This window comes from Camarhynchus parvulus, chromosome 3 (genome assembly GCF_901933205.1).
Source record: "Camarhynchus parvulus chromosome 3, STF_HiC, whole genome shotgun sequence".
Classification (NCBI taxonomy): domain Eukaryota; kingdom Metazoa; phylum Chordata; class Aves; order Passeriformes; family Thraupidae; genus Camarhynchus; species Camarhynchus parvulus.
Window position 1 is genome coordinate 70,217,301 of NC_044573.1, and position 23,339 is coordinate 70,240,639.

The window sequence follows — 23,339 nt, forward strand, 5'->3', positions numbered from 1 at the left end:
ATATAACATTTAAGCTAATTATTGCTGTTGAAATTGATTAAATTGCTTGCATACTTTTAAAGATTGTGGATTGTGGAATCCCATGGAAGGAAATAAACTGATGCCCAGCAAGTTCCACCTGCATATGAGGCAGAACTTCTTTCCTGCGCAGTGACTGAGCCCTGAACAGATTGCCCAGAGAGGCTGTGGAGTCTCGCTCACTGGAGATATTCCAGAACCATCTGGGCACAATCCTGTGCCTGTGCTCTGGGATGACCCTGCTTGAGCAAGGAAGATTGGAAGCAGATGAGCCACTGTTGTCCCTTCCGGCCCTACTCATTCTGTGATTCTGTGGTCATGTGAAATTAATCTGTTTTGTGTTTCATATTAATATTCAGCAAAGTATTCAAGCTCTGCTTTAAAAGCATGGAAGTAATTTCACCAATTTCGACAGCAATAATTAACTTTAATTTAAACACACACTTAAGCACTCATCTCAAGATAGACAAATTTACTCAAGTGCTCAGAGTTAGGTACACTTCGCTGGTTCAGGGCTTCCATGCAGTCCCACAACTGCTGATATACTCAAATTCCTACTCCCAATCTGTGGAATGAGTTTTTCTTCTGAACATGCACCTAATGAAAGCTCATTTGGCATCACTCTGTCTTCTGTGTTCTCCCACAAACATCTGCCTTGGAAAACTGCTGTGACCCAACTGGAATGCAATTGATAAGGGGCTAATTGGGGAACAGCAAATTGTTTAAGGGTGTTAGCAATAAGCAGTTAAAATTACTAAGCCCGAAATGTTCAGCCAACATTGCCTGTTATTTAGCAATTTCAGCTCAAGGTCCCAAAGCAAAACATTCTGGTTACCAGAAACTAATCTGGAGTTGAGGGATAGATTTCCCTTCTAAGTATTTATTGTGCTCTGTAGCAGGGACAGACACAGGCCCTTTCTGCCAGGTCTTGCACAAAGGCAGAGCAGGAGATGTCACTTACTCAGCCTGTCTGGTCAGAACAGACAAGACCAAATGGGAAGAGACCATAAACCCTCTCCTAAAGTGACATGGTCTAGGTGACAGGCAGATCTGTGAGAAAGGCTGTTCCTGACCCTGATCACTATCCAGTTCCCTAAAATCATGCAGGAGTTGGTGATCCTTTCATGCTGAACAGATCTCTGGCACCCCCAAAAGCACTCCAATCCATGTGAAATCTTACAAGCTCATAGAGATAATCCAGCTCAGGTGCAACAGGGAATGCACAAAGCACCTGTATCACCCGTGGGGGACCTTCATCTGCTGCACTTTTGTGTTTAGTTCTTTATTCATATAAGCCACTAAAATTTACATGAGTAATTGAAAGGAGGAAAATCTGAAGGGAAGTCAGGTTTTTCTGAATAGAACCATGACAAGGCAAGTAACTTAATGCTCAGTTGTCTGGCCTAGATGGCACCAATCCTGTCTTTAGTGGTCAGCCATCTGGAGCTGCTGGCACTTTCAGGCTCAGTGCATGCAATTAACTCCACAGGGTAAAAGTGTTGTAACCTCAGAATGCTTTTAGAGTAGATCCACTAAGTGGAAACACAGTGTTACTTACTCCAGTCCTGCTGCAGAAATTCCTAAGCCAATTCCTGCTGACATCTTGGTAAAAAAAACATAAGAAGAATAGAAAATGGTTTCATGTCCTTTCCCATGGGGATTCTGCAGGCGGAAGTTATCAACAACATCAGGCAGCATTGACCTAGAAGTGAGCAAGATAAAAGAAAAACTCAAGCCAAAATTTCTTTTCAAAGTCCAAACTTAATGAAGTAGAGCACAGCCCTCCTCCATTTTTAAACTGATTGATGTAGCCATGCACATGAAAGAATCCAGTTGAAAAGGTTCTACTCCTGGAAAGGAGGGCAAAAATGTGTAATAAAAGCATGGCCATATATTGCAATGTGGAAAATCACTGAAAAGCCATCAAACACTTGAGAGAAGACAGAATTTCCTAGTCTGCCTGTCATTCCAACCAGAAGTTGTGATATTAAAAAAGAACAACAACCGCCCCCCCAACATTTCTTAAGATTTCAAGGAACTCTGAATGTCTGAATAGGTGCACTCTGAAATAACTCTTTTAACAAGGTAACAACATTTTCAGAAACCAATGAAACCTATTCTCTCTCTAATTCAAAGAGACTGAATTAGGTAATGGGGAATTAGAATGGAAGCTGCTTGAATGTTAATTGTGAATTGACATTTTTTTTCCAATATATGTAATCGTTTACTGTTGGAAAAAGAAAAGTCTTCTCACCCTCTGTGCAGAAAATCTTACATAGTCTGACAACTAATTTCAAACTATGCATTCCATGATCTCTTGGAGTTTTCAAGGCATTGTACAAACAAGTTATGAAAAACAGTGCTCTCAGCAATGGTCTTGCTTTCTGGTTAATGTGATCTTAATAACAATTATTCAGTCTGAAGAGGAATTGTCCTGCCATGCTCATCCTTGAGGTGTTTTTCCCCCATTATTTTCAGTCCTCAAGTGCAAAAGACCTTGAATTCTTGGTTTCTTATAATCATAACCTTGTGTATTTGATCCATTAGAAAGGACTACTCAAGCAGGGACACACAGAATCATGGAATGGTTTGGGTTGGAAGGGCCTTTAAAGCTCATCTCATTCCAGCCCTCTGCCATGGGCAGGGACACCTTCCACTATCCCAGGTTGCTCCAAGCCCCATCCAGCCTGACCTTGAACACTTCCAGGGATGGGGCGTCCACAGTTTCTCTGGGCAACCTGTGACAGGGCCTCCCCACCTCCACAGTAAAGAAATTCTTTCTAAAACCTAATCTAAATCTATCATTTTCCAGTTTAAAGCCATTATCCCTTGTTCTATAACTACATGCCCTTACTTTTTATAAGGTTAGACATAGTTTGCCTTATGGGCCCTCTGCTACATTCTTAATTGTTCAGCATTAATTGATTTGCCTAACTTCCTAATTCCTGAAGCAATGTTATCACACATTGTATAGCTACTTAGATTATTGATTAATTTACATACTCTTGTGTACAAAAAGCAGCTACAGTTACAGTGGATGTAGTCTGTTAACAACAGGGCAACCAAGCTTGTATCACTGCATATAGCATCCACTACAAAACCAAAAAAAGATTCTTAGAAGAAGTGACTCTTGCCATATTCTGCCTTTTTCAGAGGCAAATTCCATGCAGTAGTACATACATGTAATGAAGAAATACATCTATTCCCCAGCTCAAATGTAAAATTCTCCTACCATGGCAACAGAAGAGATGCTGCAATGCTCAGACCAGAGACGAAGGCCACGAAGTAAGCCAGGATCAGGTTTGGAATGGTCACTAGCATGACTGCAAAAGGAATCATCCACTGAAGAAGAAAAGCATCATATCTAAGTTACAGCATGCACTGCTCAATGTTATACAGATTGTTCCCTTCAAAATACAAAACTGTGTTACAGAACAGTACACACACAGCAATGTCTCACACTTCAGTATTTTGGTCAAATTGTATTTCCAAAAAGCCCTGAGCCAGTCTGTACTTAACTACCCAGAATAATTGGAGAAAAGTAGGACAAGTGATAGTAGTGTTGTCTCTGTTAGCAGTATTAGGGCTACAACTGAGCTAGTAAATTAAACAGACCCAAGAGCCTATTTACCAGTCTTGAAGCCAGCTCACAGACCCTGGCCACATTCATGGTCCTAAACACTCATGGGCTCCAAAAACCTATGGCCATATAAATACTTTGTGTGAAGAGCCCTAAAGTGGTTGATTCCCAAACTGTGCTAGGTAGAATAATAGAATGGTTTGGTTTGGAGGGAACCTTTAAAGATTATCTCATTCCAGGCCCCCTGCCATGGGCAGGGATACCTTCCACTAGACCAAGCTGCTCCAAGCTCCATCCAAATGTTCAAGCCCTGGCTTTGAACACTTCCAGGGACGGGGCACCCACATCTTCTCTGGGCAACCTGTGCCAGGGCCCCTCCACCCTCAAAGTAAAGAATTTCTTCCTAGTATCCAATCTAAATCTACCTATCTGTCAGGTAAAAGCCATTCCCCTTTGTCCTATGACTCCATGCCCCTGTAGGAAGTCCCTCTCCAGCTCTCTTGAAGCTGCTTTAGGCACTGGAAGGGGCTCTAAGGTCTTCCCAGAGCCTTCTCTTCTTCAGGCTAAACAACCCTAGCTCTCTCAGCCTGTCTTCATAGGACAGGCGCTCTAACCCTCTGATTATTTTTGCAGTCCTCCTTTGGACTCACTCCACCAGCCCCACAACCTTCTGAGGTTGGGTCCCAGAGCTGGATGCAGCATGCCAGGAGGGGTCTCATGAGAGCAGAACAGAGGGGTAGAATCCTCTCCCTCAGCTGCTGCCCACACTGATTTTGAATCATTTGGTTTTGTAGGCTGCAAGTTCACATTGCTGAACAATGTCATCTCAAGCATCTTGTCAACCAACACCTCCATTTCTTTCTCCTCAGGGCTGCTCTCAATCCATTCACTGCCCAGACTAGTTTTGTGCCTGGGATCACCCTGACCCAGATGCAGGATCTTATGCTTGGCCTTGCTGAACTTCATGAGGTTCCCACAGTCCCACCTCTCAGGCCTGTCCAGGCCTCTCAGGATGGCATCCCTTCCCTCCAGCATGTCACCTGCACCACACAGCTCAGTGTCATCAGCAAACCTGCTGAGGGTGCCTCAGTCCCACTGTCCATGTCCCTGACAAGGATGTTGAACAGCATTGGTCCCAGTACAGACCCCTGGCTATGACACTCCTCACTGGCCCCAGTACAGACCCCTTGGGATGACCCTTCTCACTGGTCCCCACCTGGACATTGAGCCATTGACCACAACTCTTTGGGTCATTGACCACAGCTCTTGTACCATCATCCAGCCAATTCCTTATGCACTCCGTGGTCCATCCACTGAATCCATGCCCCTCCAGCTTACAGACGAGGATGACATGCAGGACAGTGTGAAATGCTTTGCACAAGTCCAGCTAGACACTTTCAGTTGCTCTTCCCTTATCCATGAACACTGATAATTCTCAGGAGATTGCTAATCAGCTTGGGTGAAGATTTTTCTGCCAGTTAAATAACAGAGAGGACCAAATGTCCATTTCTATTCTAGGCCACTGGAACTATTTAATTTACTATTAGAGGCAATGCCTTAAAACATCCTCACACTGCATTTCAAGGGGAGTGGCAGGGCTTCAGTGGTCATTTTAAACTGTAAATAGACCATTTCACAGATCACCTTCAGTCTTGATGAAGAAGAATTTGCTTTCATTTCCAATCACCTATTTAAAGCCATATACATACTCAGCAAAAAATAAACACAAAAGTCAGAATGGTTCACTCCACTCCCCACAGCTGGATCCACTCATGACATTGCATGACAAGCCACAGAGGTTACCCTCAAATCCAAATTAATTTGGGATGCTTGGGATTTATTTTCTGGCAGTAGTTATAGTCAATAGATTTCTTCAGCTTCAACTTGAAGCAATGGGCTTACAGGACTGAAAATCCACTTTTTAAAATGCTGATTGAATGCCACTGCCCAGCTGTCCTATACCCGTCACATGCTCCATCTCCCACGCCTGTGAACCACAGGCACAGCAGCACATGTAGAATCCAGAGCCAGGGGCTTATCTACAGGGCTTTTTAATGATGGGGATTAGTTTAACATTAAGTGTTTCAATCCTCTATACGTGCAGCTTGGGAGCTGAGGGCATGAGAATAGCTTTCACAGAGAGTGATTCCCCAAAGCATTGCTATTTACAGTTCTGTATGATAAGTGATTCTGGGAGTCCTGCAGTCTAATCCATTATGTTTATGTCTTAAATGCATTTCCCATCTAAAGCATTTGCTCCCAAGCTAAGGAGGCAGAAAATAACCTTTCCTGACTGCAAGTTCCCAGCACAGGCAGATAATCCTTGCATTAGCCCAGTGTTGTGGCGAAATCGTTATTTCACCACAAGAGAGCACTCCAGCAATATCAGATTTTATGTTGTCTATAAGCAATTTTATGACTGCCTTATGCTCCACATGGGGCACCCACTTAGAAACCAAAGCACTTAAACAAAATTCTAGATCAATAATAATAATAATTGTAACTGTAATTTCCTAGAGAAAGAGAAGCAGGGCCAGCAGGACTGAGGTTACAATGCCCCAAAGCCTCCCTCATGCAGTGGCAGCGCAGTCATGGGGGCAGTGCTCCCACTGCAATAAACAGCTAATGCAGCTCCTTCTTTCTTAGTTGTAAAGCAAATACTCTGTTATTGGCATCTGCTCCCTTGTCACAGGGCTGCTGCCCTCTGAGATATAAACAACATCCCACAGTTATCCCATGCCTTCCATGCGTGCCCTGACAGCGCCGTGCAAGGTGACCCTGCTGGGATGCCGAGGCTGGCACTGGTCTCTGCAGCAACACAGTATGAAGGGCAAATCAGGAAAAGGTGCAGGGAGGATGTGAGTGGAAACAGTTCAGTGTTTGCCCCGTGAGGGCAGAGCAGACGCCTAAATGAACACAGCACGTGGAAGCTGAAGGAAATAAACAGAAGGGAATAATTTCCAGCTTGTGCACCAACCTGGTTGATAGCATTCTTCCTATCCTCCCAAGGATCCTGCTTGGGAGCAGGCTAATTCCTGATAATTCCAGAAATTCTAGGCTTTAAACTTCTAGGAACTTGAGATATTTAATCAGTAGTTAGACTTGTTGGTCATCTCTTTTGGGGGAATGGGTAGAAAGGGAGAAATATCAGTGGAAGAAACCCAAGATTCTTGTTGCTTATCTACCAGTTTCTAAACTCTTTGAGGGCTCTCTTCAACATAGATTCAACTTAATAGGAAAAATTAGTCTGGAGCACTGTGGCTTTTTTTTCAGGAAACTGAATTTCCAATCACATGCTCACCCTGAAAGCTGAGTCAGGTTTTAGAGAAAAAACAATTTCTTCCCTGTCTCCTTCCCTTCCAGTAGAACATTCCCCAGTGACAAACTTAGGAGCCTTAAATGATGTGCTTTTATTTCATAGTGGGAGAGTACAGATTAGTTGTACAGATCACACAAGGTGGTAGGGTAGGAAGCTCCTGTGATGCATTGTCAGACACAAAATCCATCACTGAGCACACACTGAGTCCCCTGAGAAATGTCTCCAAGGTGAAACAGAGAGGTGGCTTTTTTTCAATCCATCCCCCACTTAGACCATAACAGTCAAGCAACTCAACTGTAAAATTAAGTTAAACCATGTTTACAGAGGTGCTGACAGGCTTTCCAGTCATGTAAAACTAAATTTATTGAGCCAAGTTGGTTGAAGAAAGCATTTTTTGTGGCCAAGTAGACAGAGGAGGAGATTTCCTAAGGAGGAAATCTGCATTCCCAGGTCTAGTCAATGGGCCAATACTGCTTTTGGCAATTCTCTTTGCTCAAGTGGTAAAAAGAAATAAGGATGGGGCTTGAATTCCAGATGCCTACTTCAAAACACATAACAATTCAGCATATTTGGAACTTGGGTTTTAAAGTTACATCTGATTCTCTGGAAGTCATTACAACACAGCTTTTAATTCCAAAAATTATAACTGTTGAACTCTGTCACCAGACCTAAATTTTTCAGCTTTGTTCGAATTTTGACATACAGCTTTGGTCTGGATTTTTCAAGTCCTCCTTCTTTGTTGTGCACAAGGCAATTTTTCTTTCCTCTTTCATAAGTAATTGAAGGTAAACAGGGGGAAAATGGGGAGGAACAGGCCTATACAATAACTCACCAAGGATGATGACAGAAAATTGCTGCTGTCTGCACTAAGTAAGGGACTTAAAATAATCCATCAGTGACAAGGGCAGGCTCACTGAGCTGGCTTTGCAGAGCTGTGTCAGAGTCAAACTAGGCTTCTTTTCTCAGGTAGGTCACCTTTTTCTTTACTTCACTAATAACTGTCCCTCCCTATTCAGAGGGATGTGGATGCTCCTAGAGGGGGTGTCTAACAGGCTTTTGTTTCTTTCTGTGAGACTGAATTACAGACACCTCGGCACCATATAACAAAGACAAAACAAGCCTTGCACAACAGGTAACTTGTCAACACTAGGCAACTCAGATCTGAATTTATAAAACCTCATTGAAGCTCAGTTCTGAGAGCTTCAAATGAGGAGAATTTGTGCAGATTCTTAAATAAACTGGGACCTCCCTCCAGCATCAATCCATTTCTCTAAAGTTTCCCTTGGAAACTTGGAATCTGTCTGAAATTTGGTATAGTGATTTAAAACAAACTCTGGAACGGAGCAAATTTCACATAGATTGATGTTATAAGCACTTGAAAGAGCTCCTGGAGTGGCTCATTGTCAAACGAAATGAGCACAAGCAGAATTTTTTTTCTCAGAGGATTTGCTTACCGAAATCCCACATGCTGCACACTTCTTGCCAAATCTCTGCAGAAACTTCTGCCAGAAGGGAACGCTCACCACTGCTGATACCTACAAGGGACAAAAACCCATATCTGTACTGTGCTCACTTCCACTGTCTTCTTCAGCTCTAGAGCTCACAGACATCTTTCTGTCTAGTACATAAAAGCCTGAAAGGAAGGTGAACATGCAGATTCTTGTTTCTCCTCATCTTTCGACCGACTTTTTAAAATTCATTGTTAAGCTATACATCAGAGGGTTTTCCGCAGTCAAATCTCAGAAGATAGTGTCTTAAAATTTCGCTTTCTAGTGCAAGCCACAGCAGCCAAAGCTGTGCTCATTCATTAAAGTTCAAACACACTACAAACAGCCACACTTTGTGCTAATGCCTTTTGCCACACTGCCTGAACCTGACAAATGATGAGTGGAGTTAGCTCTACCCCATGGTACAGGAAGAAAGCTGAAGTGCAAGATAAACCTATCCTAAGATACACTTAAGAGTACATTCCATACTGTGTGTCCCTTCTTAGGAGCAATCTGTAAGAGAAATAGTTGCTTGCAGTTGACATTATTGTTTCAGACACTGAAATACTCACCCCTAGCAGCAACAACCACAAGCAATGTAGCACCTATGCACTGAAGTACTGCTACTAATGGCAGCCTTACACTTGACCTTTATTTAAATGACATCTAATTGTTAGTTATATTTCAGTCTTTACTTACTTTAACTCTGCTGTCTCTTGTCTCTCTTCTTGATGACCATCACTTGCAGAGGCTTAAGATATTTAGAACTCCTCTTTTGCTCTCCGACATCTTAGTTTTAATGGGTTTGGAAAAGATATGTCTTATAATGTGGGAAAGGATACGTATCACCTAAACAAGCAGAATTCTACTACTTCATGTTAAGAAAAAAGATTCTGTAATAGGTTCTTTTTGTCACAATGCCAATTGCTCTAGAGAGGAATCTTCGTATTTCTGGGTATTTTAAATATTTATCCTTGCAAGCTGCCTAGCCCAGAGGAGTCGTGTGTATGAATATGCAAATTGAAGTTGTTTAATTTTCAGCACATAGGACTGGGGAAAGGGATAAAGGAGGTAAAATTCCAAACCTCCATTCTAGAAGCAGCTTCTGCCTTTTATAGAAGCTGTGGCTTACAGGTAAAAACAACAAGGAATGAGTTAAAAGCTCCAAACCACTATTTTTTTAGAAGTGCAGTAGGGAACATCAGCTTTACTTCAAACAGACAATGAAAAAGATAGTGTTGCTTCCTAACAGCTCTGCTGAGACACAAAACTCTTCTTGCCTTCTGTAATTTTGTGCCAAAGCCCAGGTAACTTTGGAAGAGAAGTGCAACTCACCAAGATGGTCACCACCAGATACTGGAAGTGATTGCGGAGGCCGGCAGCGTGAGTGCAGAACAGGACAAAGTTTCCCTGCTCCAGCTGTTGAATTTAAGACATTTGGTGACCACCAAAAGACAAAGGAAAATTTTAAAAAGACAAAAATTTCATCACACTCCATGTTAGTTAAATATAGTCGTGACTGATTTGTTAAATGTAGAGTTTGGGAGTCTCATTCTTCCTTGTTTGCAACACTTTAAAGAAGCATTAATTGTCCCATTATCACTGGAATAAAATGCCAGTAATGCTGGGGCAAGCAAGAGGTAAGCCACACCTGACAGAGCACAAAATTGACCAGAACAGAAATGGCCCTATGAAAGGATTCTGTCTCGAGGCTTTATTCCCCATGTCCCAGGTGCCTTGTGTTGTCTCAGCTGCAGGCTACTGCAAGAAACTCCCCTTTCTCTTCCCCAGCAAGGCTATAAATCTTTCTCCAGAAGCTCTGACTCCAAAACAAGTAACGTTTCAGCTGTAATAACACTCCTGCCAACTTCCTGTACTAAAGCAGCTGGTTTTGTATGTACCCTCAGCTATGAAGTGTAGCTTTGGGTCAGATATCTCCCTACATCTGAATCCTCAGCAGATGGGAGGATCTAACTGCACTGTGTTATATGACAGGTGAAGCCACTGCCACCGCCACGCATCTGCAGAACTCAGGGGGATTCTGAACACCAGAATATGATAGAGGGCCAGCTCCAGCAATTCTGCAGAAGCAGAGTGACAGAGGAGGATTTAATACTCATGCCACAGCAGCATGATCAATTCTTGCTCCCTTTGTGTGCTTGTAGATTACAGGTGGCCAATCACCTGTGTACAAATTAGGATATCCAAAAGGTTGTATCCTGTCTCTATTGCCACAAAACCCTTCCCTAGTTTGTGTCCCTGTTTATGCTGCCCTAATTTTAGACACAGGATATCACACTCTGGAATTACAGCCAATGCATCTTTACCTGCCTATTTTCCTTTTGCTGAGCAGTAATCCACTCTCTAAATTCCACAAAATCAGTGTCCCTCCCTTGAGTAACAGCAGCAAGGGTTGCTCATGCTGGCTCAACTGGAGTAACAGAACTTCCAGCTTCTGCCTCCCCTCACACCTTCCCTTCAGTCTGCACAAACAGCAAAACAGAGAGATATGGACTGACAGATGATCTCTTCCTCTCTGGGTGCTGTCAGCAAGTAGCTGGCTGCCAGCAACCAGATGTGCTCTGTATCCCTGCTGGCTGTGTGGATGCTGGAAGGATGTGGACAATAAGGGACCTTTCATCTTTCATCTTCTCCCTGTCTCTGCAGCTGCTCACAGTACCTGCAGATCCCAGACATGAGCAGAAATAACTTCTGTTATTGTTTCTCACCCTTGGGTATTCCAGCAAGGACTAGCAGATGCTGTGCCCAAATCCAGGCCAACAAAAAAGTTCAGTGCTTCTTTGGCAAACAAACTTTTAAGCAGTCCTTCCAAGGAACTTAATAATTCACCAGGACTGCTGGTGAGCACAGCACTGCCCTCTCACATGTAATTTTCTTGCCTTCTGTCCTGCTATTCCCTTGATCAATGGTTCACGTGACTAAGAGTCTCTTGGCAAAAATGAGATAATTATTTGCTTTCCGAAATAAAGCAAACTTCAACTGATATGTACAAGTTCAGAGTATAATAATATATTTACTGAATTGAGCATGTGCTAAAAGTCAGCCTTAAAAAGCCTGCTGTACTTATGGGGAGTGAGGGTTTCTTACTGAGTGGCTTTTCTACAGCTCCTCTCCATGGGAGAATGCACCACATCTTTTTGTGAGAGCCACATCCAATTGCAGGTCCTCATTTCAAAATGAGCTCTACCCAACTCTGACACAGGTGAGACCTCCTGCCTCTGAATGCCTTCTTACTCTGACCTAATGCCTTTCACCACAAAAGACTCCACAAGACCCAGTTCAGCCACTATCTGAGAGCAGTCACCTCCACAAAGGAGAGGGGCAACAGTTTAAACAGAGCACACAGAGAGGAACAGACAGAAGAGAAAAAGCATTCTCTAAGCAGCTGAAACCACAGGAGACTGTGCATGGATAACACAGAATGACCCAGACTGGGTCACTAGGACTAGTTCTTCACCTTTTATGAAAAAAAAAAAAGAACAGAAAGAAAAAAAAAGTCTTTAAATGGTCATGACTTTGGCTTTGCTCCTCCTTTGTAAGAACAATCTCCAGCCACACAGGACCCCAGGCACCAGAAGAGGATTCTGGTTCCCTACTGATTTACAGGGGAAGGCAACACCCCCCAGATCACCCCTCCAGTCACCAGCCAAAGGTTATTTGCATTTCAGACTCCCCCATGCTGGGAGTGGAATGAGGCCAACAGACAGACTGAGAAGGTCTGAAGTTACCTGAACTGCTGTTGAGATGAGAAGAAATGAAGCTGTAAGCTTCACATATGGACCATGCTTCATGGTGAGTGCAAGCCCCTTACAAAAAGGAATTGCTCTGTCTGAATTTAAGGCATAAGGATCTAAGAGAAGCAGAATACATAAAATAAAAACCTTTTCAATAAGGGAATTTGAAATAACTAGCATTAAATTGAGGCATATTTAAATATAACTTACCATCCCTTTCCTTTACTCCAAGAAAAAGAACGACAATTCCAAGGAGATACACACCTGCTATGACCCCAGCTGCAATCATGTAAACTTTTGCCTTTCAAAAGGAAAAAAAAAAGACATTTGAAATTTTGACAGGAGAATGACAAGTCATTATGAAAATTTCAGTCCCTTTTTGGTAAGCCACCTGCAAATGAAGAAATGCCCATCTGCATGCAGCCAAACGCATCTGCTGCCTCTCTGAAAAAATGTTCACTTCTGCAGTTCATTTATAAACCACACCTGCCTTAGGATAAATTCAGGGCATATAAGTATATATTTCTTGAGGAAAAAAAAAAAAGAAGCAGTGAACAAAAGGGTTACTGTGTTGGCAACCTGAATGTTTTAAAAATTTGCTTATGTTGAGACTAACCACAGACATACACAGTCACCTAATCAAAACCATGCATCATCCACAGAGACATTCTAATTTTCAGTAAGTCCAGTTGATCTGGCTACACAGACTGCAATCTGGAATTTCATGGTGTATGGGAGAGTTCTCAGTACTGATGTAAACATAGTTACTACAGTTTCTGCATTTACACATAATGATAATAATGACACATGATGATAATAATGAATTTTAGATATCATACTTACATGCCGATGTTTTGAGAGTATGGTACTTTGCATGCTGGTTTTCCCAGTTATTTATTGACATATCCAAGCAAATTCAGAAATCTTTGCTTCCTTTTAGCCAGAGGAGCAAAGCCTCCAAGGATACCTCCCACACCACCAGATCACATTTACTGTTTCTAACTCTGATTACACTGACTTTGAATTAAAGCTTTAAAAAATATTTTGCTTTAGTATGATGTAATAATTTACCTTATACTGTGTTATCAAAGATAGCTTATAGAGCTTTATGAAACAATGATTACTTGATATGAAAACTGAATTCCAAATTATTGGTTATATATTGTAGATGAAATTATCATAAGTCTAAGAAGAAGTTGGCAAAAAAATGCAATTACAAGGAAGTACTTTAAAATAAAAGACACTTAGTATAGGTGCAAATGCATTCAGATGAACCATGTAAGAATAGAAAATTTTCAAGAAAACAGCTTTTGTTAAGATGTTTACATTTCAGAAAATAACTTGGTGAGATAAAGGAATGCAGAACTATTCTTTGTATGGAATAAAGGTTTGGGATTTTCTTATATCAGAGCTATAAATTAAGTCACAGAGTACTTTCACACTGTTGGTCATGGCTTGCACAGAATACAGAGTGCAGTAGTGGAGCTATCTGAATTCACTTCAACAAACTTATTTCAGCCTAAAATGAAGCTGGGGCAGGAGAGAAGGAGATTAAAAACAAGGATAGTAACAGGACTCCTTTATGATTTTCATATTTTGTTTTCATGTATTTGTTAATTTGCTTGAAGCATTTGAATTAAATGTCATGTTTCACAGGCAATCATTAAATGTAATTTGAGCTTAAACCATCAAGGATACTCATGGTAGGCCAGATAAGATTCTGTAATCCTGAACAAAACTTGTTAGCCCATCCACAACTCCATCAATACCCATGTTTGGTTTCCAGTAATAAAGATCCATTCATAAGCTTATAGTAACAACTTCAGGAGAGCTTAAAAATTACTATTTCTTCCACTTCTTTTTTTCAGTAAGGAGAAAAATAATGCCAGTTGTTCACTAAGTGCTTTTTAAAACTAGGTGTTCTCTTTAGCAGCTAAGAATTAGTCCTTGTGACAAAAAGAGTCAGGGTCATACTCCTGACGGGCACTAAAAGAAAGTCAAGATTTGCCCTCGTCTAAATATTTCCTGATGGAGATTCTTCAATTAATCTAGTTTTGCCTCAACTCATAACTTAATGCCCATCAGCCATACAACCAAAATTAAGATCCATCAAGATCTCCTCTTTATTGTGCAATTAATTAGGTGCATATTCTGCAGTGTGGTGTGAACAAAGGGCAGGTTTCCAGTCACACTGCAACTTCTGCAGATCTGAAAAATGTGTCTAAAAGCTTTCCCATAATTTCCCAGTTTTAGTATCTAGTTTAATGAAAGATATTGCCTCTACGTACAAACTGTGGCTGCTTTAGGCTATGGATTTTTGCTAGTTTTTCAAAATAAAAAACTACTTGATATTCAACCCATTGTGAAGTTTCTTTCTCCATCTCCCTCCTACCTCAAAAAGGACAGGAAAGCACATGTGGTCAAACAGAAAGGAAATAAATCAAGATTGTGTATATTTTTCCCCTTGAAAGCCATTTCAGAGGTTTCAAAATAGAAATTGGGGATTTTAGTCTGAAGTAGATTCAGACAGGAAATCAGCTGTGCAATGAAATTCAGCTTGCTCCACGACTTTTCAAGCTACTCATCTTGACAATTCACAGAGGTGTAATAAACACAGTAGTGCTCTACATCAAACCATTGTCCCAGAAGCCAAAAAGGGAGGCAGAATGAAGTTCTGTGTCTCATCAAAGCACACACCACAAGTTACAAAACAAACATCTTCAAAAACACATTATTCAGCCCTAAAATGGCATGGCCACCTAGAGAAGCAGCCCAGCTGTCCTCAGACTGCTGCCCAGATCAGATCTATGAGAAGCCTGAGCCAAAAAAAGAAGGATCAGGTGGCACAGAGGCAAAGAATTGTGTCTGGGAATGGGGGGAGTCAAGGCTTTTTCCCCTTCCTGGACCACCAGTGCTGATGCCAGAGTATGCAAATCCAAAATATAGATAAAAACACACCTTAGCTTGTGATTTTACTGCTGCTGAAGAATGATAATAGGAGCTACTCCACTGCATTAGGAAGAGCACAAATATGTACTTCCTCATTTGCATCAAGAATTCGAGATTAGATTCAGGTCAAGGAATCTTCTTCATAGAGTATTTTATATAGTGGTTGGTACTTGCACTGACAGAGCAACAGATGAAAGTATAAAAAGAAAGGATGAATCCAGCAGTTGGTAAATTGGAACCAACAATCTGCTGATTTCACAAGTGACATAGGAAAAAAAACCCCTACACAATGTAATTGTTTAATTCAGGGCTTGTTTCAAGACCACTGCAAACAATGGAAGACTATCAAATTGTGTTAACTGAGGTTTGGATCAGGTTTTACATTTTCCTCCCAGATACAAAACCTTCTTTGTTTCTCAAAAAATATAAAACTCAAGTATGAGGAGATTAAATTATTTGTGCAAAATTACAGGAAAAGCCTGTCATGGAAAATTAAATAAACAATCATGGATCCCTAGGTTCATTCCACATGTTAACCACTGAGATCTGCCCCCTCTAATGGGGTGTTACCAACCATTTACTTTCAACAGTGCTTTGTACCTTCACAAAAGTACAGATTGCAAATAGGACTTGGTTTTGTTCACAAAATTGCCATTAATCTGTACAGGAGATCTCCAGTGGTACCTCCTCTGGAAATCAGTGTTGCTGAACTGAAAGATCCTGCTGTAGCCACACTTTTTTCATGGAATCATAGAATGCTTTGGGTTGTGTGGGACACTCAAAGATCATCTCGTTTCAACCCTCTGCCATGGGCAGGGATATCTTCCACTGGACTAGACTCTGACCCACATCCAACCTGGTCTTGAGCACTTCCAGGAATGGGGCAGTCACAGCTTCTCTGGGCAACCTGTGCCAGTACCTTGTCACTCTCATTGTTTAAAAAAAAAAATCTTCCTAATATCTAATCTAAATGTACCCTCTTTAGTTTAAAACCATTCCTTCTTGTCCTGTCATGACAAACTCTGGCTAAAAGTTTCTTCCATCTTTAAAATCCCCTTTTTGTACTGAAAGGCTGCAATAAGTTCTCCCTGGAATTTTGTCTCCTCCATGCTGAGTCCTCCAACCTTCTGACCATTTTTGTGACCCTCCTCTGGCTCTGCTCTAATAGATCCATGTCTCTCTTGTGCTGGGAACCCCAGGACTGGATGGAGTATTTCTGGAGGGGTAAAATGTGCTTTCCTTACTAAGCTTCTATAAACTGTAAATCAGCCCCTAGTGAAAAGGAAGGGCGGCCATGTTGCTCCCAGCTGCTTTATGGGTTTGGCACCTCCTGCAAAGCTCCTCGAAGAAATTCTGGTGTCACACTGAGGAGGGGTTGCAAGGACAGCAAAGATGGAAAGAATTGTCTGCAACAAGGTCATTGCCTGAGCTCCAGCATCACTGATTTCAAGGGAGTTGTGTTCTCACTCATCCTGCTGGATATGATCTGATATTAGAGAAACATCCCCACCCTTCTCCATAGGATATTTTAGTGTGTTCACAGACACTTACTTGATGAGACAGAGGATCTGAGGGGTCTGGAATGCTGGGAGTGTCATGCCAGGAGTCAGTGGTGTTTACTGAGGGATTCACAGTGCAGTGGGGAGAGACATGAGCACTGGCCACAATCTGCCCCTGAAGTGAAGCTCCAATCAAGGTCCCAAGCACTTCCATGGTCATTCCTAAAGAATGGAAGCACAAATGTGCACTGAGGATGGGAAGTTTGCTCATCTCTCTCACTGAAGGGAAATGTTATCAAATCATTTCCTCTTACAGGAATGAGCAATGCCAAGAACAGAAGAACTGAAAGGTCAGTAATAGAACAGTTTCAAGGGCAGAGAGTTTTGTCATTCATTTTCTCATCAGGTTTGAGAAGAAGCATCCATGAAAGAGCCTTTTCTATACAAGCTGCATGAGAGATGTGAATGCTGAGATTAGGAGCCACAAGGGGATAATGCGGAGATCTTTCATCTTGAGGACCAGAGTGGAACTACTTTTTAAATGCCATTTTTTCCAAAGTAGGACTTGGAGTCATGATATCAGACTGTTCATCTCAAACTTGACAGCAACTTGTGAAACACTTATCTAATCAGACCTCTGAGTCCTCCAACTGTAAAATTAAGTGTTACTTGTCTCAGGTTTATGGAAATAGTACAGCTACAAAGCTCTTGGAAACAGCGGGTGCTGTTCTTAATTGCCTAAGGCCAGAGTCAGGCAGAACTATCTACCTCAACCTCAGAGAACGATTCAGATCGCTAATTCTCACCAGAAAAAGGGATCATCTAAAAAAAAACAACCGAAGCCTCCACTTAGGAAAACAAAAATCTAACCATGTGAAATCTAACCATCTTGTGAAATCAATCAACAACCTGACCAGGCGTTGCAGCTCTGTTAAGGCAACTGGTGAGAAATTTGGGTTCTAGACCCTCCTCACCCTGAGGGATTTCAAGCCTGCTGTGCCTGTTTCCCTGCAACATGGCCATATCCAGCATCCCCATGGCCAGGAGATAAACTGAATTCCTGTCCTAGCTCCGGAGACGTTTTACACATTTTGCATAAAGATACATTAGGGCTGAATGCATGAACAGATTAAAGATGGGGGAAAAGTCTTCCCGTTTGTGAGGGAATGGACTTCTCATTGACCCAAACTTCAGGGTTTTTTTCTATTTTTTCTCTTTCAGTGGCTCCCAGGGTCATATGTTCCTTTCTGAGAAGCACCATGGAGGATTCTGAAGGGATGCTTCCAGGGCAGGTTGTGTCCTGGTGGTTATCATGCTCCCTCTGGGATGTGACAGCTGTTTCAAAAGCTTCTAGGTTCATGTTTATTCAAGTTCCCTGATCTATAACAGCCTTCAGTGACCTCAGACACATAACTTTTTGTGTGTCCCTGTAAAGGAATAAAAATACTTCACCATCTAAAGGGAGGGCAATGCACACAGATTGTGAGGGGTTCAGACACTGCAGCACTGCAGGCCGTGTGTAGCTATGCAAGATCCAGTAAGGAAAAGGGGAGAGAGGCTCCCTAGGAGACCTGGACCTTTTAAACCATTGCTACTTTGTTCCCAAACTGAAAATGCTTATGAGTGGAAAATCTGAGGCACCATGCAACATTAATTTAAACCACTGGGAAGTAAAAAAAAGCCCCTTCCCCAAACTTCACATCCAATCTTACCAGCAATGTTGCAATTCAGTCCTTGCACACAAAAATCCTGGCAGATGGTGGACATCTAACTCCAACCTGGTCTGAAGTGTTTGGACACAAACTGGTCTCAGTTGGGCGTTGCAGAGCTTCCAAACTCAGGGCAAAGGCAATGCACTCAAATCACACCTTTCATTCAAACACCACCTACACATTCATAACCTTTGTCTAGGGCTCTACATCTGCATTTTATCAAGAACTTGTATGGAATAGAACCCAGAAGCATCATTAGAGGTACCAGAAATACAACCACTGTGAAACTATTTTCTAAGAAGTAGCAAGAGATGAGGAACAGGTATCCTTCAAAGTTCTCGTGTACCCAGAATTTATGATGTATTACTTTCCACATCAGCCAAGAAAACTGATCTGCCAGCAGATTGTACCTTGAAGTAGGTTATATTTTGGCCAGAATGTAAGTAGGAGTTATGTTAAAGCAACTTTGCAATCCAGTATTTCTATCTACCTTGCATCAATAGCAACAGCAGAATAAAATTTATAATAAGCAGTTCTGCTTGTCTCCAGCAGAGGGTAATGGATCCCCTGATCCCAACCTTATTTTTAAGAGCACACTTCATATGACACAGCTGTTTTTCTTTTACAGCTGAAGAAATGCCTGAACAAATGACTGCATCCAAGACAGTCTATCAACAGGAAGAATTCTCTATGAAGCCCAAAGAGAGGCAGAAGTGTTTAAGTAAAACACTTACCAAAAAAGGAAAAGGTAAAGAAAAAGTTCTCACATAAGCATAACCATTACAAGAACACTTTGCTCCAAACAAATATTATATCAACATGCACAAAAATACCAACATTTGAAAAGTCAAAACTATGATTGTTGACCAACATTTGAAAAGTCAAAATCACCTTAATTTGGTTCAGAGAACAGATGTACACTAAAAAGTTAAACCCTTTCCGAACAATAAATGACACCATAAATGTGTGACACCTCTCAGCCACAGAGTTCAACAGCTTTTATGAGTACAAGTTTCACATGCCTGTGAAGCCCTGCATGGGACTAGCAGATCAGAAAGCACATTTATTTGGATCAGAGCCTCTGAAGACATAAAACCAGACAATAGAAAACACTAGGTACGTAGATTTAGTCAGAATTTAGGCCAGATGACTCAGAATACAGTCAGTGCCAAACAATATAACACAACTGGAATCTCCTGCTGTTTAGTCCTGTCCTGTGACTGCCAGTTCAGACTTTTTCTTAAAGATAGTTGATAATAATGCAAATTACAACAGTTCCTATCTCTGGAGAGGGATTGGGTTGCTCAAGGGATGTCATATCTAGAATTTTTGACATTACATTTTCAGTTCCTCTTGCTATTTCACTGTGCCTCTGTGGGTCTCAACATAATCAAGGATGTTGAGAGTTAAAAGGACTAATGGAAGAGAGAAGGGATCTTCCCAGGAAGACAAAACAGATGCAACAAAAATACCTAAAAGATATTCTAAAACAACACTTTCAGGACAAGTTAAGACATAGAGAAGTCTTACATGTAATATTTGACTCTTTTCTCTTTACCTTGCTTAATGCAGTTACACAGTAAAGAAGGCATGAGAACAGAGCTGAAGAGAGTAGGAGGGGAGGAAACTGTTCTTGCATTCAATTTATGATCTATACAGGAAATCTTGAAAATATTTTCACTGTACTTTTTTTTGGTCTGATTGATTTGCTTCCAAGCTAAAATTTTGTCTGTTTTTAGTTGTTGAAGAGCCAGAGATATGGTCTGGAAAGCCTCATTCTTTTAACTAATACACTCAGAGTGCTAGCTGTATTACAACAAGATCTGCCTTTAAACTACCTGGTGTGTGCTAGAATTAATTTAAAAAACACAGATGAAATGAAAAAAGATATTTCAGTTGATGTGAACATGCACACAAAATTACTTTCCTTTTTGGTGAGGTTAGGTGTCTTGGTTCTATGAGTTCTCAAATATTTTTTTCTGAGAAAACAGGTTTGGCATCTGAATTCATAACATGAAACACATAAATCTAAGGAAACATGAACTTAAAAAAAAGAAGGTGACAGAACAAAACAACAAACCCCAAACAAAACCTAAACAACAAACTCCTCAAAATTACTTTCATACTTTCTTTAATTGAATGTTTCTTGGTTTTTCCCCTACAAATCACCTTGAAATGAAATCATTATTCCTTACCCTGACTTGGTTTGGAGTGATTTTTTATTGTTTCCTCTGGCTAGCAATAAACCAAAAAGAATTTATAGCTGATGAGACAATTTGAGACAATTAAATATTAATGTCTCTTATTTAACTAGAAAAATGCAATTCCTTAGAAGACAAATTAGTTTTCATCACATATTAAAACATTCTTATAGAAGTCCAGTTTAGGGACAAAAATCACTAGGAACTTCCTGTAGATTAAGAAGTATTTTCAATAAAACTCAGCCCCAGTCCCCAAGAGAGAGCCCAGATCACACTCACTATATGCTGTTGCAGAATCTCTGTCCTTCTGGTCCGTGCTGAGAAACATGGTGAGGGCAGAGTATGGTACTTGGAATAACTATGGAAAGAAAGAACATAGGAATTGTCAGGGTAAAACTGTTGTATTCCTTTGATATCCAAGCAAATAGTTTAATGGGACCTTGGAATTAATTTAGAACATTCATTCAGAACACAAGGAACCCTCAACCAATTTTTTAGCACAAAGACCTGTCTTTTCTTTCTGGTTTGAAAAGCATATAAAAGGAAAACAGTATCTTTCAGAATACAAATAATAAATAATAAAATACCCAGAGGGTTTACCTTAATGTTTTGCTCCTTCAGTTTCCTTGGGAAAACATCCTTCACCAAGAGCCTCAAAAGAACTTTGCTTTCTTTGCACTAGGACACTACTGTGTTCCTAGCTTGAGCTAACAGGAAGCAAAGCCATAAAGAAGAAATATCGTTTTCCACTTTATTCAAGCCAGAAGACTGCACAAATACCCAAAATATTTCAAGCATCTGTCTAATGATGTAAATCCAGGAGATAATAGTGAGAACTACTATGTCTTTCAGCACCACTGTGCCACACACTCCTTAATTTAAGCATAAGTTAAGACCATCGCAAAGTGGAACTGGGACATGAACCTGCTTGAATAACCAAGCTCTCTGTGGTGTTCCCACCACCCCAGAAATCTGTAGCCAAATTTGAGTCTTGCACTCTGCATCCCACAATGTTTTTACAAAATGCTTTTCTGTCCACCTCCATCAAAAATGGCACGTGAGTACATTTTCAAAACTGCCATGGAAACCCTGTGTTTCTTTTTCAAAAGAAAGAGGAAAGAAATTATTTAAAACAATTATGGATGTCTTCTGGACCATCTTTCTACTGGGGAAACAAAGGACTTAGGGAAATATTCAAGCTTAATAGGAATACCTCGTCTGCTCCTGAGAAGAAAAGTTATGAGAAGTTGGATGTCCAGCTGGAATTAGGAATCTGAACATCTATACAAGAATGAGTTGAGGACACTGGAGGTGACCTGGATGAATTAGCAGTTCATTTACCAGAAAAAGCATTGGCAGAAACCATCAACCAAGTCACTAAAGGTTGAAGTAAAATGTGAAAACAAGTTTACCAAATAGGAATGCTCTAATATAGACAGACAACAAGCAAGTTCCTGCTGAGAACATCATGACCTGTAATCTACTTACTGTGGTCAGTGCTTGGAAAAGGCAGTGGAAAGTCAGATACCAGGCAACTCTTCCTGAGACAAATGGAGGCAGGTACCACATTAAAAAATAGGAGATTACTGTGAAGGGTGTACATGCCAGCACCCTGAGAAGAAAATTAACACACATCAATAATCTTAAAATAATGATAGCAAAGCACATTAAATTTTCCTGCTAATAATCAATACAACACAATTTATGTGCAGTTTTTCTAACTGCAGTAATGTATGCTTTTAAATATCAAAATTTAGTGTGCATTAAATACAGATTAATATGAAATATATTAATATTAATATAAAATATATAAGTACACAGATTAATACTTTCATAAAGAGGAAAAAACACCAGCGAACCTGAAAGAAAAGAGCTACACTTAAATTAATATCCCGCTCAAAGAGACATAATTTCCTTTCACATGCACTGTAACAGCACACCTATATTACCATTCCTTGGCACATGTCTCAGATTACACATTTATTAGAAAGAATCACTAAAAACTAAGATTTCTTATCATGTTTTTGCATACTCCAGAAATTTTTACATGAGTTTACTTATTATTGAGATTCCCCCTTCTAATTTTAGTGTCTTTGGTTTCTCCCTGAACTTAGTCTCTTTACTGCTACTTCAAGCAAATGTGAACCTGTGGATACATTTAAAAACACTCAAAAAAGCAAAAGAGACAGAGGACAACCTGTTATGAAAACTCCTACACTGTGTCTAGTTGGGTAGATGATAATTTCCTCCATTTAACTCCTTATCACTTCAAACACAAAAGGATCATCTTCAGAGAGGAAGGTGGCTTAAAAAGAAGAACCACAGAAACTTATACTCCAGACATTGCCATTAACCAGCAATTAATGACATTAGTCTGAAACCTATTTCAGGCATATAGCATTTGTGAAACTCCATGATACAGAACTGGTCAGATGCTATTATTTCCTAAAAGTCTGAGCTGCAGCATCAGGCCTGTCCTGTATTCTTGTAAATCAGGCACTGAACAATGTATTTAGATGACCAAGATCCTGACAAAAAAATTTCCAAACACATAAAAGAGAAAACAGATTAATCCCTTCACAACAGCACTACTGACATTGGGGGTCAGCTGATTATTTTGCAATCGTGAACTGAAAACCTGGAATACAAAAGAGTAATGTGGGTAAATAGTTTAGTAAAACAATGGTTTTCCCACACTGCTCTTTGGGATGGACAGCATCACTGGGAGCTGAACATTTACCAGGAAAGTGCCAGGTTCTGGTATTCTCTGCCCCTCTGGTCCCCAGCCCACAGTTCACCCACAGCAATGGAAAACATAA

The 23,339-nt window shown here is 40.8% G+C and overlaps 1 protein-coding gene across 1 annotated transcript in view; it reads right to left on the reverse strand.

Annotated features, from left to right (window-relative positions):
• Positions 1-23,339, reverse strand: part of MFSD2B (major facilitator superfamily domain containing 2B) — a 37,126-nt gene that overhangs the window by 1,939 nt on the left and 11,848 nt on the right. The window contains exons 4-12 of the mRNA XM_030945655.1: positions 22,009-22,132; positions 20,800-20,878; positions 16,660-16,829; positions 12,370-12,460; positions 12,154-12,275; positions 9,740-9,823; positions 8,372-8,452; positions 3,251-3,360; positions 1,577-1,720 (exon numbers count right to left, since the gene is read on the reverse strand). Of these exons, the coding sequence (XP_030801515.1) occupies positions 1,577-1,720; positions 3,251-3,360; positions 8,372-8,452; positions 9,740-9,823; positions 12,154-12,275; positions 12,370-12,460; positions 16,660-16,829; positions 20,800-20,878; positions 22,009-22,132 (1,005 nt within the window). The remainder of the gene's footprint in view (positions 1-1,576; positions 1,721-3,250; positions 3,361-8,371; positions 8,453-9,739; positions 9,824-12,153; positions 12,276-12,369; positions 12,461-16,659; positions 16,830-20,799; positions 20,879-22,008; positions 22,133-23,339) is intronic.